General features: G+C 41.6%; 1 protein-coding gene across 5 annotated transcripts in view; it reads right to left on the bottom strand.

The window, feature by feature from the left end:
- PCCB (propionyl-CoA carboxylase subunit beta) overlaps positions 1–18,245 on the bottom strand; it is an 84,507-nt gene that overhangs the window by 36,664 nt on the left and 29,598 nt on the right. For 3 of the 5 annotated variants that reach the window (XR_012160826.1, XM_073360227.1, XM_073360226.1), the window contains exons 9-14: positions 15,996–16,077; positions 13,204–13,327; positions 7,210–7,317; positions 4,909–5,009; positions 364–462; positions 36–129 (exon numbers count right to left, since the gene is read on the bottom strand). Coding sequence is in view for 4 of the 5 variants with exons in the window: in XM_073360227.1 (XP_073216328.1) it covers positions 36–129; positions 364–462; positions 4,909–5,009; positions 7,210–7,317; positions 13,204–13,327; positions 15,996–16,077 (608 nt within the window). In the remaining variant the exon portion in view is untranslated. Of the gene's footprint in view, positions 1–35; positions 130–363; positions 463–4,908; positions 5,010–5,336; positions 5,516–7,209; positions 7,318–13,203; positions 13,328–15,995; positions 16,078–18,245 lie in introns of those variants that run through there. The other 2 variants (XM_073360228.1, XM_073360229.1) reach the window with 2 other exon arrangements.

Raw genomic sequence — 18,245 nt, 5'->3', positions numbered from 1 at the left:
TAAGAAAGGAACTCGAAGACCAAAGTCCCAGGTACCTCTGACAGCCGCAGGGAAGGGATTTGCAAACTTATTCACATATTCTGCTTCTGCATCTGTCTCTTTTCCTCTGAAAATGATCCGGACCGCACCCTAGAAAGACATACAAACATGCCCTGAAACTGGACTGAAATAATTAATCCATTGTGAAAAAAAGCTCTTTTATTTAAGGCACAGAATTTAAAGCACTACAGTAAAAGCTGTGCTATAAACGTGTAAAATACTTCAGAGAAAATCAGTTGTATTAATCTCAGCAAGCCTCCTCAGTGATTTTCAGAGATGGCTATGGCTGCTGGAAGTCAGAAGTGAAACACAGCCTGCATTTACCTTTGCACCCATTACTGCAACCTCTGCTGTAGGCCATGCGTAATTAACATCTCCTCGTAAATGCTTCGAACTCATCACATCATATGCACCCCCATAAGCCTGGAAGAGACAGGAAGTCATTGATATCAGACAAGTGCACAACAGCAACAAACGAAATCCCTTCTGCAATTATTGCCCATTCCAGAGACAAGGACGCACTGAAGAGAGCCCAAGTTGGTCCATTTCGAGAGCAACTGCTCAGCATTGGCATAACTTTGCTCCAAAATTCACAGAAAGTCTGTGTCAAGGTTGACCTTTATTTAACAAAAGCACTAAAGTGAGACAACAGAGGTGTCTAAACCTAATGACATGAAAGTAGTGCTTTTCACATCTGCTTTTATAAAACGTGTCCATCACAAGGGCCTCCTCCTTCCTTATCATGAAAGGGTTAATGTATTGAAAGTACAGTAGTGCCATAATACACGCCTGCTGGTCTCGACTCAGAAAGACCTTTTGAAAATGACAAACAAGTTGCCGTTGCAGGTTGGGAACGGTACTTATGAGCAAAACTGTACCAGATTGAAAAAGGAAAACTGAACCTGTTTAGAATTCAGTTGATACTAACCTCAACTTTATGGTTCTACCAAATAGCCAATTAGTGCAGAATCAAGACCTCCAATTTTAGCATCTTTATTATTATATTGCTGGTGTCAGCAGTGTAATCAATGCTGAATATAAAAAAGAGAAATCAAAAGCTATCTTAAGAGTTCAGAAATTTACATGAAAATAATATGTTGCCAAGCCACGAAACAGTGAATTTGCAGCAACTAAGGAGAACATAAGAATGGCCTCAGTGGATCAGAGCAATGGTCCATATTGCCTAGTATCCTGTCTTCCGACAGTGGCCAATGCCAGGTGCTTCAGAGAGAATGAACAGAACAGGCAATCATCGAGTGGATCCATCCTCTCATCCACTCCCAGCTTCCGGCAAACAGAAACTAGGGACACGCAGAGCATGGGGATGCATCCTTGATCATCTTGGCTAATAGCCTTTGATGGACCTATCCTCCATGAACTTATCTCAGTCTTTTTTGAACCCAGTTATACTTCTGGCCTTCACAACATCCCCTAGCAATGTTTCATAAGTTGATTGTGCACTATGTGAAGAAGTACTTCCTTTTGTTTGTTTTAAACCTGCTGCCTATTAATTTCATAGGGTGACCCCTGTTTCTTGTGTTATGTGAAGAGGTAAACAACACTTCTGTATTCACTTTCTCCACACCATTCAAGATAGACATTTATCATATCACCCCTTAGTCATTTCAGCTTGGAAAAGGAGAAGTCCAAGTCTTTTTAATCTCCCCTCATATGGAAGCTGTTCCATACCCTTAATCATTTTTGTTGCCCTGGGTGCCTTTTCCATTTCTAATATATCTTTGATAAGATGGGCAACCAGAACTGCATGCAGTATTCAAGGTGTGGGTGTGCCATGGATTTATATAGTGGCATTATGATCTTTTCTGTCTCATTATCTATCCCTTTCCTAGTGGTTCCTAACATTCTGTTAGCTTTTTTTGACTGGTGCTGCACATTGAGAGGATGTTTCCAGAGTACTGTCCACAATGACTGTAAAATTTTTCTTGAATGGTAACAGCTAATTTAGACCCCATCATTTTATATGTATAGTTGGGATTATGTTTTCCAATGTGCATTACTTTGCATTTATCAACATTGAATTTCATCTGCCATTTTGTTGTCCAGTCACCAAGTCTTCTGAGATCCTTTGTAACTCTTCGCACTCTGCTTTGGACTTAGCTGTCTTGAGTAATTTTGCATCTGCAAATTTTGCCTCCTCACTGTTTACCCCTTTTTTCAGATAATTTATTAATATGTTGAACAGCACTGGTCCCAGTACAGATCCTTGGGGGATACCACAATTCACTTCTCCACTCTGAAAACTGAGCATTTATTTTTGTCTTTTGCTTCATGTTTTTTAATCCAGTTACTGATCCAGGAGAGGACCTTCCCTCTTATCCTATGACTATTTACTTTGCTTAAGAACTCTGATGAGGGACGTTGTCAAAGGCCTTCTGAAAATCCAAGAACACTATATCTACTGGATCACCCTGCTCCACATGTTTGTTGACCCCCTCAAAGAATTCTAATAGAGTGATGAAGCATGATTTCCCTTTACAAAGCCGTGGTGACCCTTCTCCAACACATGATGTTCATCTATGTGTCTGATAATTCTGTTCTTTACTATAGTTTTGACCAATTTGCATCGTATTGAAGTTAGGCTTACTGTCCTGCAATTGCCAAGATCACCTCTGGAGCCTTTTAAAAAAAATCGGTGACACGTTAGCTATCCCTACTGTCATCTCGTACAGAAGCTGATTTAAATGATAGGTTATGAACTACACTTAGTAATTCTGCAATTTCACATTTGAGTTCCTTCAGAACTCTTGAAGGAATACTATGTGGTCCTGGTGACTTATTGCTGCTTAATTTATCAATTTGTTCCAAAACCTCTTCTATTGACACCTCAATCTGGGAAAGCTCCTGAGATTCGTCATCTAAAAAGAATGGCTCAAATGCGGGAATCTCCCTCAGAGCCTATGCAGTGAAGACTGATGTAAAGAATTTATTTAGCTTCTCCACAATGGCCTTATCTTCCTTGAGTGCTCCTTTAGCACCTCGATTGTCCAGTGGCCCCAGTGCTTATTTGGCAGGCTTACTGGTTCTGAGATACTTAAAAATTTTTTTGCAATCCTTCTTTGCAATCCTTTTTGGCGATCCTTCTGGCTTAGTCAGTAGCTGTCCTTATAGAATACACTTTTTCTCCCCATGTTTTCAAAGTTGCTTTTTTTCCTCCTGCAGACTCACTCTCACAGGCCTCTTGAGATCTAAATCACTCAGCTCTACTCTTATGATTCAGAATTGTGACAGGAACAAAGAGAAGCCAGTTGGATGCAGAATCTGCACAGTGTTGCAAAGACATGATCTGAGAACACAATCATCGTCTTAAGTTTTTCTTCATCTGTCCTCTTGGAAGAACCTTCCTTCACATGACAGCAGAACAGTACTTCCACGGACTCTTGATATTCCCCGATCCAATTATTCAGATTTTTTATTGGGTGCTGGACCCAAAGATGCCTCAGTGTTGCAATGCAGTTTCCACAAGGTGAGCAGCTAAAGCCATCTCTGCTAGTCCTTATTCTAAAAGCAAATGTTGCACAGGCAAAAGAGGCTTACAGGGATACCCCTGACACAAACAGTGCTGGCAAGTGAGAAGGAAGGCGTTTTTACTTCACAAGGCCCACAACCTGAAGACTGGGCATTTCACTTTGTCAGCCGTTACAAACAATAGGGAAACCAGCCAACCAAACTTCATTCATTCATTCCTACTACTAATGTTGAATTACAATAAACACACACTAAGTTTCAGTTCAAGTAGACGTGCACAAGAGAAAGGGAAAGAGGAATGGTTAGGGTCCCAAGACCACTCGTGATGGCACAAACTGAGGGAACAGTCATGATTTATAACACTGGGCCCTATATGCACACCCTCTCATGGTTACACAGCTCTGAACATTCTGGGACCCTTGAGTCAGGCATGCATCCCCCAAAACGAGGACCTGAAGGGGCTCAAGGAGCAGGTTCTTAGCGATATGGACAGAGAAGAAAAAGGGAGAGATTAGACAGGAAGAAACAGTAGCAAGGTTTGGTGAATGTATTATGCTACAAGGAGGAGTCAAAATGACACCAGGGTGGCAAGGTTAGGAGAAAGTGAGGATTCTGGAGTTTTTGACAACAATAGAGAAAGCAGGGAGAAGGGTAGAAAGATAAGAAGTTCAGTTTTGGCATGTTGAGTTGGAAGAGTGTCTTATAAACAGTTCAAAAGGTGAGGCTGAACAGAGAAGGAAGAGCGAGATGATGGTAGCTGAACCTTTGAGAGCAGCTAAGGTATGTAGAGTTTGCATTTACAAGGCACTGATCAGTACGGAGTCTAACAAAGAACAGATAGCTAGGAACAGAAGGGTGAAGGGAAGGGTACTGAGCACAGAGCTTTGAGGGACAATGAAAAAGCATAAGATAGAGAAGCAGCCATGTAAGGAGAGGTTAACAGAGGAGCAGAGAAGGAAGGAAGGAGAATACAGACTCACTGCAGCTCCAGGAGGTGAGGCAATAGGACTCAATTGTCTAAAGTGACAAAAAGTTCAGAGACTATGTCTGGATCTGGCCAGAGTTAGGTCATTTGTGCTCTCACTGACAGAAGTTCAGTGACATGGAGGGATCAGACACTTGTCTACAAGAGAGCCAAGCGAGGAAATGAAGGTGAGAGCAGACAGAATATTGAAGGAGCTTAGTGGCAAAGGGCATGGAGGAGTTGTAGCAACATTCTGACAGGTGAGTAGACACATAAGCTGCTTGAAAGTTGAAAGAAAGAAGCCTTATGAGAGAGGAAGCAAGAGACAACAGGACTCCAGAAGGAAGTTGCCTCTGAATAACATTACTTCTAGCAGAACAGGAGGTCTTCGAGAACACCAAGAAATAATGCCACCTTACCTTTCTGGTGATGATAGTAATTTTTGGGACAGTTGCTTCTGCAAAGGCAAACAGTAGTTTTGCACCATGACGTATGATTCCTCCATACTCCTGAGCTGTGCCTAAAAATTATGAGAACCAAAAAACCTTTTCAGGAAAGTTACCCAAAACACATCACTTCACCTGGACAGCTGTCTCCAGATGCTGCCAGCAGGTCAGCTATCACTGATCAAAGCCACACACCACCAGTAGTGTTTACTGTACAATAGTGTTCTCCACATCTCCATGCTGGACAATAGGGTAAAGAAAACTCATATGGAGAACTCCAGTGAACATATACCACAGGTGAACAGCAGCTATATGGCATCACGATACCATAAAAATATTGTTAATAGGTTCCCATTTGGTGGCAAATTTTGGTTCAGCTGAGAATAGTACAAGACCCCAACCTATTTATCAGAGAAAAATTCCTCCTTATCCGTTCATTTCACTTTTCTGGAAACGTAGTACTCTGACATGGAGAAGGGTGTGTTTTTCCACTTCAGACTCAAGGACAGTTCAAAGCCATCATTCAGGGTCAGCAGCAGGAAAAGACACTCCCTCGTAGAACTCGCAAGAGCTGTGAATCCTACACAAGAGAATAATTACAAACACAAATAGCAAATACAATCTCAGGCCATACTGGAAAACAAATACTGGGCTCCCATGGGCATACTGCAATTAATTTGGGTAAAAAAACTTCAGGGAGACACAGCAGCTCTCCTGAGTTACTGTGAAAAGGAATGATAGATAAAAATCCTAACTACACTTCTCCCAACATAAAGCAGTCATAAGGGGAGGATTTGCTGACATGTCCTTTCTTAGAAGTGAAATTAGCAGGCAGGCAAAGAGTTTTCCTCCATCACTCTGAGGTCCTGGGCTCCCCTGAAGGTTGAGGAATCAATCCCCTGGTTCTAATGATGGAAATATAGCTGCAAGAGACACCATCCTGAACTTCTGAGACTTGGCAAAGTTGTTTAGGAAGCTTAGATCTAAAATCAGTCTCCACCCTGCATTCTTTTTTGGGACCAGAAAATAGTTGGAATAAAATCTTTTCCCTCTGTGCTTAATAGGAAATAGTTCCACAGCTCCCATTCACAGAAGTGAGTTGACTTCTTGCTTTAACAGGTGCTCGTGAGAGGGGTCCCTGAAGAGAAACAGGATGGGAGGTGGGTATACTGGAGGAAGGTAAAATGGATAGCGTACCCAGATCTTATAATCTCCAGCACCCATTTGTCCAATGTGATTCTCTCCCATGTGAGAAGACAGCAGGAGAGAGAGTTTCTGAAGGGTGGAAGGTGGGAAAAATAGTGTATATACAGCTCAGTTTAGTGGGACAGTTCTGGGCCCTCAACTAGCCCATTGAAACTGATGCTTGGATGAGGATGATGGTTCAGTAGTGGGAGCAGGTGGTCTCTTCCTCTGGAATTTCGACTTTTTCCTGGGTGATTTAAACAGTCTCTGGGAGCCGGAGAATGAAGCGGGGCAGGATCTTTGAGCCATATGGAATCTACTAAACCTTCATTTGTTTATAGGTGTGTAAGTCCCAAGAGATCTCAGAGTGACTCTGGAATTCTTAAAGGTATGCAACGAATCATCAGAGGACCCTGTGAACAGCTACCCCTCAGTGGGAGAAAAGGGGTTGAAAGCAGCCCTAGGAAGGCTGTGCCAGAGGCAGCCCATTAGAAAGGGGCTGAGAGGAGTAGCCAGTCATGGCCAGGCAGGCTCATATAAGAAGGGCTGCAGTGCAGAGCAGAGTTCAGTAGCTGAATGAAGCTCCAGGGGAGAAGACCAGGCTCCTAGCAGGAGGAAGGAGCGCCAGCACCTGGGACAGAACAATGCTGCAAGCAGCGAGCGGGGGAGCTAGAGAGAGGTCCTGGCTGGCTGCTAGGGCCTGCAGGCTGAGGCCCTGACGTAAGGGCAGAAGAGGATGCTGGAGCCACATGGCAAGCAGCCCTGGGACAATGGACAGGTCCCACTTCATGACCATGCTTGTCTCGGTACCGATAACTTCTTACTACCAACTAACTAACTAGAAGTGCAAATAACTTCTGCTCTAGCTGCGATGGGGTGCTTGCAAGGAAGCAGCCAGTCTTTGGCTGAGCCCTGCATGATGGCTTTGCAACTGCTCTGGCACCTGCAGGGGATGAACACACCCTGCCTGATAATAGAAGAAACAAATAAAATTTTTCGATAAAGAAACAAAGAGAAATGGTATTAAATATTCTAGCTCAACTGCCCTCCCACCCCAATCATAGGGAGTTACAAATATGGAGGGCCTACCTGGCAGAAATCCAGGAACATCCACAAAAGTGATCAGAGGAATGTTGAAAGCATCACAGAATCGAACAAAACGGGCTCCCTTCACAGAAGAATTTATGTCTAAACACCCTAGTGTTCAAAAACAGAGAGGACGACATATTTTATGGGGCTTTTACACTGTTCTAATAAATTCTAACCTTCTGACAGTGCATTCAGGGTACTATCAGGATCTCACTCTATAGTTTGGCTGTATTATCTTGTATTTCATCCAAATTATTCCTGTTTCTGTATTTCTCGTTGAGAAGGACTATTGTTTGTCTGGTTCATGATGTTTCCCCCCTCACTTCACTTCAAGGTCATGGATAAAAAAATGTAAAACACCTTAAAACACCTAACTCTAACTGAAAGTTAGAGAGACCTAGGTGCTTTTAATATTATGGGATATTCTCCCATAATAATATAACATGCTACAGGGTTGTACTACTTTAACACTAAGAATGTGACATGTATTCTATCGGTATTCATTTCATATTATTTCTTTGCATTGCACCCACACAGAGAGGCCTCAATCAGATTGTGACTGTGTTGTGGTAAGTGCTGTACAATACTATGAGAGAGAGTTCCTGCCCCAAAGAACTTACAATCCAAACAGTACCATTTAAAAGTATTTTTGTATCCCTTTTTCTCTTCATTGCCATAAACCTTAGATAACTTCATCATTAACCATTATACGTATCTCTCCACATCCAGCGTAAAACCACAAATGTACACTTACACATAGAGCAACACCAGCATTTTCAGTTCATACAGTCAGAATGTAAGGCCACAAGGGACCACTAGATCATTTAGTCTGGCCTTTTGTATGTCACAGGCCACCACCACTACCCAGGACCCACACACTAACTCAACAACTGAAATAATACCAAACTAGAAGATCCACATGAAGAGAACACGAGGGAGTGAGATGCACTAGTGCTTGAGGCCCCTGCAATTGCAGGGAAATAATTAAGTGAGGTATCTGCAGTGTTCTAGCTGTGTGAGTCCCAGGATATTAGCGACACCAAGTGGGTGAGGTAATATTTTATTGTTGCTGAGCTAGACAAGTACTTGTCTTCAGGCCTGGGAATGGCACTCGGTGTCACAGCTAAATACAAGATCAAACTGATAATTTAGCATAAGTAGTTAGATACAGTCTAAGGGACCATTCCAGGTGAAGTGGTCCATTAATTATATCCAGATAATTCTGGCAAGTGCCCCATGCTCACACGCTACAGAGGAAGGTGAAACTCCCCCAAGGTCACTGCCAATCTGACCTGGAGGAAAATTCCTTCCCAACCCCACATATGGCAATCAGTTAAATCCTGGGCACGTGAGCAAGAACCAGTCAAGCCAAGCACCCAAGAGAGAGAATGCTAGGTACCACCTGAGAGCCCTAGCCCACCCCATGCAGAGTCCCATCTCCAATCATGGTCATCCCTGATGCTTCACAGAAAGGAGATAAAAAATCTCCCAGAATACAGTGGGCGAGGGGGGAGAAGATCCCTTCCTGACCTCTGCATGTGGCCAGCTGAAACCCTTAAGCTTGAACTTTAGGAACATAAGATATAAACCAGAAATGAGCCCTACAACTGTTGAGCCTTAACCTCCACCTCACACATAACTCTGTCATACAACTGTACTCAAAATTTTGTCCAGATCTCTCTCAAAACTAATTGTTTGTCTGCACAACTCCTATTAAGAGGCTGTTCCAGAACCTCACCCCTCTGAGGGCTAGAAACCTTCTTCTAATTTCCAGCCTGAATTTGTTCTGGCCAGTTTATATCCATTTGTTCTTGTGCCAACACTGTCCTTTAGCTTAAACAGCTTTTCACCCTCCCTGGTATTTACCCCTCTAATGTATTTATTGCTACACTAAACAAGTCAAGATCTTCCAGTCTCCTCTAATAAGACAGACTCTCCATTACCCTGATCATCCTAGTAAGTCTTCTCTGCACCTGTTCCATTTGAAATTAAACTTTCTTGAATATGGGTGACCAGAACGGTACACTGTATTCCAGATGAGGTCTTATCAGTGTCTTGTACAAAGGTATTAATAAGTCTCTCTCTCTCTACTGGAAATGCCTCATCTGATACATCCTAAGAGGCACATTTGCCTTTTTACAGCCTCATATTGGTGCTCCTAGTTACCCTATGATTGATTCTCACACCCAGGTCTCGCTCATCCTCTGTCACTTCCAGCTGATGTAGCACAAATTCTTATTATTGGACCCTAAGTGCATGACCCTGCTCTTTGTACTATTTAATTTCATCCCATTTCTATCACTCCAGTCTTCAAGGTCATCCAGATCTTCCTGTATAATACTCTGATCCTCCTCTGCATTGACGATGCCTCCCAACTTTGTTTCATAACCCAATTTCATTAGTTGGTCTTGGTTTTTTGAACCAAGGTCTTTAATAAAAATATTGAATAAGATTGGTCTCAAGACCAATCCTTGAGGAACTCCACTAATAACTCCCCTCCAGCCCAATAGTTCACCTCTCAGCATAACCCATTGTCTTTTCCTTTTTAGCCAATTCCTTCTCCATCTTACAATGCTTTTACTGATCCCCATCTTCCCTAACTTAACTAATAATTTCCCCTGGGGTACCATGTCAAATGCTTTACTGAAGTCCAGGTATATTACATTTACTGCACTTCCTTTATCTAAAAAAAAAAAAAAATCAGTCAGTTTCTCAAAGAAGGAACTCAGGTTAGTCTAGCATGATTGACCTTTGGTGAAACCATGTCGTATTACATCCCTTTTACCATTTACCTCTATGATGTTATTTATTCCTTCCTTCACAATTTGCTCTAAAACCTTGCATACTACTGAGGTCAGACTAACAGGTCTGCAATTGCCCAGATCACTCTTCTTCTCTTTCTTAAATAGAGGTATGATGTTAGCTATTCTCCAGTCACATGGTTCTACCCCCAAATAATACATTTATTAAAAATCCTTGCTACTGGACTAACAATCTCATGTGCCAGTTCTTTCAGTATTCTAAAATGGAAGTTATTTAGTCCCCACCTCAATTTGATTGCATTAAGCTCTAAATTTTTCTTCCACCTCAGATGTGGTCATTTTCATTTCTAGATGCTCATTTCCATCAGCCGTATTGCATCCATATACATATTCCACATTATCATCATTATTGAAAACTGAGGCAAAGTATTCATTTTAGTTTTTAGTTTTATCCCCTTCCCGTTCACACTACATAGCAGCCCAACCTCATCCTTCTTTATTCTGTTTATTTATATAACTAAAAAATATATTATTTATTTTAATTTCCTTGGCAACAGCTAATGCAGCTTGACTTTAGAAAATGTAGGAATAAAGTGAGAATTGCTAACCTCCATGATGTTTGCTAATCAACCCCCCTGTGCATTCCCTATTGGCTCTCTGCCTACTTCTAATAACCTTTTTGAGGTGGTTATTCATCCAGCTGGGCGTGGAGCCTTTCCCTTCAAGTTTTTCCCCCTTTCTTGGGATGAAAATTTCTGATAGTTTTTGTATAATTGATTTGAAGAAATTCCAAGTCCTTGAGCTCTTCAGTCCAGCGGACTTCGTTAACTAATTCCCTTAATCTCTGAAAGTCTGCCCTTTTGAAATTAAAAACCATAGTTGATGACCTTGTTTTAATTATCCTACCATTTAATTTAAATTCAATCAACCTGTGATCACTTGATCCAAGGTTCTTTCCTAAGACCAGCTCTGCTATTATGTCCTCGCTACTCACTAAAACACTCCAAGAAGTTTCTCTGTTTCCATGCCAAAAAACAAATAAAATTTATATATTTTATTATACTTAACTATACAAAACTGATACAGAACAGAGATAGCCTTGAGCTTTTAAACATCTTTGCCAAAATTAAAACTATTGAATCAAAAGCAAAACAGCAGTCAAACCTGCTAATTTTCTCAGGTAACAGTATGATAGCAATTTAACTTAGCAAATGTTTGTATTTGATCAAGTTGTTCTTCAGAAAAAGAACCACCATGGGTAGTCATACGACCATCTAATTGTCTCAGAAATGTAATTTACCACATAGAGACAACTTCATTTAATACAGGGAACAAAACTCCCTTCAAAGTAACTTAAGAATTCCCATACCAGCTCAGACCAAGGGTCTATCTAATCCAGTAACAGTAACCTATGGCTAGTACTAGAGAGATGTCAGAGAAATATGCAAGGGAAATAAGGGCTAATCCCCATCAGTTAGTTACAGATTAAAGTATGCCCTGAAACCCAAGAGTTTATAGCCTTTCAACATTTTTTCATCTTTTAAAAAGAATCCTTACTATGGTAACTTCAGATGTGATTATTATCAAACAAAATGTCTAAAGTCTGTTAAGCTCTTGACCTCAATTAATTGTACATAGATATAATGGCAATAAGCTCCACAGGCTAGTTGTGTGTTATGTAAAAGAGCACTACATTTATCAGATTTCAGTTTTCTAGCTATTGATTTCACTGAAAGCTTCCATTTTTGTTTACTGTGAGAAAAGAGGACTAGAAGCATCTGAACTGCCCTCTCCATACTGTTTACCTGATATAACTTTATCATGTCCCTCAGATTCGTCATCTTGCTAAACGAAATGGTTCTAATCTTTTCATTTTTCAGATGGCAGTTTTTCTATGTCCCTAGTCATTCTCGCTGGCTGCCTGTGAATCCTCTCTCTTTCAGCTGTGTCTAGGGTTGCCAACTGTCTAATCACGCACCCAAAGACCCATGCCCTACCCCTTCCCAAGGCCAGGCCGCTGTCCTGCTCCTTCACCGAGGCCCCTCCCCCCACTCACTCCATCCTCCCTGCCTCCTTTGCTCGCTCTTCCCCACCCTCACTCATTTTCACCAGGCTGGTGATACAGGGCAGGGCGCTGGAGTCCAGGAGTGGGTGCGGGCTCTGGGAGGGAAATTGGGTGCAGGATGGGGTGCAAGGTGCGTGCTTTGGGCTGGGGTGTAGGATGGGGTGTGGGTTCTGGGAGGGAACCCTCCCCCAGGGCTGCAGGGACATGCCGATTGCTTCTGGGAGTGGCGTGGAACCAAGGCAGGTAGGGAGCCTACCTTAGCTCTGCTGCACCACCGGACTTTTAGTGCCCAAAATCTCCCGGTTTGGCTGAGGTAGCCTCCAGGAGATAAAGCGTTATTCCAGGAGACTCCCGGCGAAAGCAGGAGGGTTGGCAACCCTAGCTGTGTCTGTTTGGCTAAGAAGCCCAAACACTATATTCCATGTGATGAGGTACCACTGATTTATGGTATGGATTTAGAATTCTTTCAGTAGTATCTTCTCATTTATTATGCATCCTTAGCTGCACATTGAGCAGAGGTTTTCACTGAGCTGATCAGAAAGATACTAGTTGTCTTTTCTGAGTGGTAGCAGTTGAGAATAGTTTTTATTCCAGACAATATAAATCATTTTACACTGGTCAACATGGAATTTTATCTGTCATCATGCTATGCTGCCCGTCTAACTAGGTTTGCTTAGTCCCACTGAAGTTTTTCATTGGTTTCTCTAATCTTGACACAAAATTATTCAGGCTCATAATCTGGAAATTTTGCCACTGTTTATCCTGCTTCTCCAGATCATTAATGTGTGACACAAAATGCTAGTCCTACCACAAAACCTATTCTACTATTAAACTTTTAGGGGAAAATGAATCATAGACCCAACTTTTAGACACTCAAAGTACACCTAAAAGAAAAGGAGTATCTGTGGCACCTTAGAGACTAACCAATTTATTTGAGCATAAGCTATCGTGAGCTACAGCTCACTTCATCGGATGCATCTTTTCGATTGCTCCTTTTCTTTTTGCGAATACAGACTAACATGGCTGTTACTCTGAAAGTACACCTGGTTACTATGGTGACATATGTCCTCACAATGTGCATAATAAACAAAACACAATTAGCAGGCAGCTTACAAACACCCTTTTGTTAGAAATATATATTCCCAGCACCAGGCACCTAGTTCCTACCTGATGCCACTTTGGGTTGATTACCCAGTATTCCAACAGTTCTTCCATTCATCCTTGCAAATCCAACAATGATGTTCCTGGCATAGGAGGGCATGATTTCAAAGAATTCCCTCTCGTCAACAATCTGCAAGAATGAGATTTGGACAAATCCTCAGGGGTAGATGCTGGGAGCTACAACAATCTCAATGTTACAGAGAGAGAAAAAAAACTGTTTGGGAATTAGAAGGTTTTAAAAATAAATCTCTCTTCTTTACAAATGCATATGTCAATATGTTTTTGATGCTGCATTTACTTTTGAATATATTCTATCAGGGTGCTCCTTCAGCATGACACCAAAGCAAACCTTTCAAAGGATTCCGCTGTAATAAGGGCACTTTTCTAATTTGCAACACATTAATACTTAACTCAGGTGAATTCAAAGCATTTTGCTTCATCTGTGACGATCAGTGCATCATGCTCTTCCCTGACAAGCAATCTGTGTAATTCCATCAAAGTAATTGGGGTTGCACAGGATGTAAGAGGCTCATAACAGAGCAGAACTGGGACTTGATTTTATTTGCACAGAAGCAGCACATACTATGTCAACGGCATCTATCTAACTGAGACAGTAAGAGAAACAAGACAGGGCTGTCTCCCTGAAAAGCAATTCTCAGGCATGCTCTGCTTTTACCACCTACAGGGACAGGCAAGGAAGGTTCTTCAAACCTCCCTCATAGCCCAATTACTTTCTGTGCCCCACCGCCGTAGTGATACCTATATGATGGGTTCCTAATACTTTATCATGACCCCCTGTTTTCAGTTGCTCACAATAACTTTGCCTACCAATCATTCAGGCTGCAGTTTTCCATGCTTGATCTCTGCCTCAGAATGTTTTGTTAAGTTTGAGTAAAAACAGTTCAGCTATTTCTGAGTACATGGTAAAGGACAGACAGCTGTAATAATGCAAAAATATGTAACCATATTTTAAACAGCTCTGTGCTTCAGGGTGGGATTTTCAGCAGCACCTGGCCTAGGAGCACAAGTCCTATTGAAAATTAGTTGGGCTTTTCTCTCTAACTCACATAGGCACTTGTGAAAATCCCATCCTCTCTTTTGGAGCAGGTGCTTGAATTTTGGAAGGAGGATAAGTCCTTTGCTTACCCCCATGACAATTCACCCCTAGTGGCCAAGCTTTTAGCTCTAGCAGCAGAATGTGATGAGGTTTGTGCCTTAATATTCAGAACATTCCACCCACACTGAACATGCTCCCAGACCCCACTGAGCCTCTGGCACCATTCTGAAGCAGCTCCCCACAGCTGAACTGCCAGATAAAAATGCATCCTGTTACTCAAGCTTTCCCCCATCAGAATACCATTTGATTAGAGGAAAATGCTGGAAGCCATTAGACCAGTGGTTCTCAAACTTTTGTACTGGTGACCCCTTTTACATAGCAAGCCTCTGAGTGTGACACCCCCCCCCCAAAAAAAATTAAAAACACGTTTTTATATATTTAACTCCATTATAAATGCTGGAGGCAAAGACGAGTTTGGGGTGGAGGCTGACAGCTCGTGACCCCCCACGTAATAACCTCGTGACCTCCTGAGCGGTCCGGACCTCCAGTTTGAGAACCCCTGAATTAGAACATGATTTCTGCGGTTTCATCTTTTCCACAGACCAATATTAATAAGTCCATGCACATACACTCTACTTTAGCAGGCAGGCAAATATCAGCCTCACCCCCTATTTTACAGGCTCATTAGAGACTGGACAAAGTCACTTCTGTCAAACCTGAGACTATACCCTACTATGGAAGAGCCAATTCACACCTCTTTTTCTACACTGCCTCTCGGAAAATCTGAAAATCTATGTGCCAAGGCACGCTGCCAATACAGTTGACCTATTCTTGTAAATGAAACCCACTGCTTCAGTGTGTTGCCCCTTGTGGCTGGTCCACAGAGGATAACAGCATACTACAGCAAACATTTAACTCAAGTGGTAGACCTCTGTGCCAGGAATCTGGAGGTGCAAAATTCAAACCCTGATGATGACCTGCAGGGGAGATTGTAACAATCGCTTGATATTTATTTTTTTGTTAAAAAACATGAAAAATATATTAAGAACATTAAGACTGCAAAATAAAGCACTAAAAAAGTTACAAAACTCCAGTATGAATATTGCTCAAGTAACCTTAATGCTACATCTGCATTATATCACATCACATACTATTTTTTTCCACAGGACACCTGTGCCTCATTCCATGCAACTTTCATTCTGGTATTTCCAAACTTCTGAGTGCTTGACTTTGTAAACTTAATAAAATTCTTTTAATTCAAATTTCTACGAATAGATTGGAATCACCAAATAAAGTTTGTTTCCCTTTAAATTAAGGAAAACAGTAAAACACACTGCATTATTTAAACACTTAAGAGAAATAAAAAGATAAGTGCAGTAAGGTGTACAATTTTCCAGTTTTTTATCTGGGGACTGTCAACCACTTTTTAAGAAAAGAAACCTGAACAATACTGTCTTCCTTCTATGTGATGGATGAACATTTGAAAGAGGAAAATGAGTCCTAAAGACAAATCCCAAATCTAAAATTCCTTTCATACATTAGATTCCTTATTTTTGCAATTTTTGTTACCTCTGGGTTTATGATCAATGCATGGAGAAAGAATTATCTGAATGGCTATTGTGAAGACAGAGTTAACTGTAAGTAGGTCTCCTGTGGCATTCTGTTAGTTTGCTTCCAGCATTTTGAGCCATTTAATAATTTGTCACATAAATACTTTTTTTCTTTAGAACAGAAGGCTTACCGAATGTACAATGTCGACCATATCATAGGCTTTAGTAGACTCCATTGGGACAACTGTGTCCAGCTCAGGAACCAAGCGGTTACTTCAGATAAAATGCAAAGTAATTAAAAATGACATGAGTATTCACAAAATGAGATTAATTTCCATACAGAAGACATACACCTGTAACTCCTCCCATTGGGGTCTGCTTGGCAAGACTCTATCTGTATGCTGGCATCTTCAGCCAAGCCTTCCAAACACAGAGAAAAAAAATTCCTTAGTTTTAACCTGGCTACTTGTGCATTAAGAAGTAGAACAGCGGAGGGGGGGCTTCTTGCAGGACTACAGGATGTGTACATCTTCCGTCTGCTGCGGGCTCTGCTGGTCACAGTAACACAGGAGCCAGCTGCTACCAAGAGACAGGAGGGTGTGGGGAGACTGAAAATAGTTTGGTTTTGGAAGTATTAAGTGGGAAGGAGCAGCAGCAGGAGAACATGTTTTAAGGGAAAGGGGAGAAGTCTTCTCATTTTTGTCTCCCCAATCATTGAGCTGGACACAGTTGGAGGGTGAGAGGGGGAAGGGAGAGAATCACCGGTGAGGAAAAAGTTGCCTGTAACCATACAAAGCTCCAGTCAACCTGTCTAAATTAAAATAAATAACATTACTCCTCTTTATATCAGCCCTAAAGCAGTAATGCAAATCCATGGGCTGACGATGTTCCTGTCTGAGTTATGCAAGGGGGTGGGGGGAAGGGACTACTCTCCTTTGCTTTCTCCACTGGCCGCAAAGTCTTTTGCTCAAGGGAGAATACATTTATTAATGGAATAAAACTGGCAGGAATACACAGTAAAATAGTTTGTCATGTAGCTGTTATATTTTACCCAAATGTTTCCCTAAAATGATTATCTAAAGAAATCCTTAATTTGAAGAAAGCAACTGGTTTTAATTAAATCATGCTAAAACGAAAATAAGATATACATTTAACAGACTCAGAGACATCAATTGTCCAGAAAATGTTTGGGTATAAATGGGTAAAAAATTCTGCAAGATACTTAGAATCCAATCTCAAGTAACTTAGAGGATCTGTACAATGGAAACATCAAACCATCACTCCAGGAAATACACAGAGCTCTGGAGTGCTGGAGGAATACCACAGTCTCTTGGTGAGAGAGAATAGCCATCAATAAAACGAACTTTTAGCCCAGGATACTGGTCTTGTTTCAAAGCCTTCTTCAAATCATAAAACTCCAGCAGTTATCCGGACTTCGCTGTTAGAATTATACAAGTAAGAGAAGGCTGAGAATGGGTGCAGCTTTCTACTGACCCACTACGCAGAATGGACCAGCTGCTCCAAATGTAATATGGTACTATCAAACCAGCCAACTGTAGGCAGTTGTTGGTTGAGGCACTCTAATCCAGGCAAATACTAGTTTTTATTGACCAAGAAAATTGCAGTAACATTTCTAGGTTATCAAGGATTAATAAAATTACACCTCCAGAAATCTGTAGGCACCCTTTAGCAAGGGCCTCTGTAATGGGGGTCTACAAACCTCATACTGAGCATAGACAGAGTGGGAGGACAGTTCCTCCTGTTTACAAGCAAGCAGCTTGATCACATCCCCCATGCAGCTGCCAGAACTGCCAATCATGGAGGCAGGCACCCACAGCTGCAACCAACAGAGTAAACAAGACCTGCTATAAAGGGGAGAGTGTAAGAGAAGGAAAGGGAGGCAGAAAGGCCAAGGATAACAAAGAAAACAGCCCCGCACCAAGAAAACAGCCAGGAGAGTAAGGGAGACTGCCAGCCCTCCAATTGGAGGGCTGATAGACTTAATTAGGTTGAGGGTCCAGTTAGGGACCGGACTGAGGATAAACTAAGGAAGTTCAGTGAGGAGTGGCTGAGAGTCCTCGAAAGACCGCACCAGGAGGCAGTGACAGCCTCCCTTTAGTTTTTGCCTATAGTCCTGACTTTAACACAAACAATGAACTAGAGTTATTCAGAGTGGAAGAGAAATGGAATATTCATGGCTGACTGATTGTTTACTAAAGAGAGAATCTTCTAACTCCTTTAGAAAACAACACCAATTTTTATTGGCCTGCTTTCCCATGAGATGAGTACTTTCAATTTAGGTATTATGGCCCTGATCAAAGCTAGTCAATTGGAGCTTTGTCACTGACTTCAATGAGGATAGAATAAAACCCTATATTTCTCAGCTCTGTAAATAAACTCTTTTATAGAGGAAACTAATTTTAATAGCATTTACTGACAAT

This window comes from Lepidochelys kempii, chromosome 9 (assembly GCF_965140265.1).
Source record: "Lepidochelys kempii isolate rLepKem1 chromosome 9, rLepKem1.hap2, whole genome shotgun sequence".
Classification (NCBI taxonomy): Eukaryota; Metazoa; Chordata; order Testudines; family Cheloniidae; genus Lepidochelys; species Lepidochelys kempii.
Note: the sequence above shows the minus strand (reverse complement) of the source record. Positions and strands in the feature narration are given on the sequence as shown.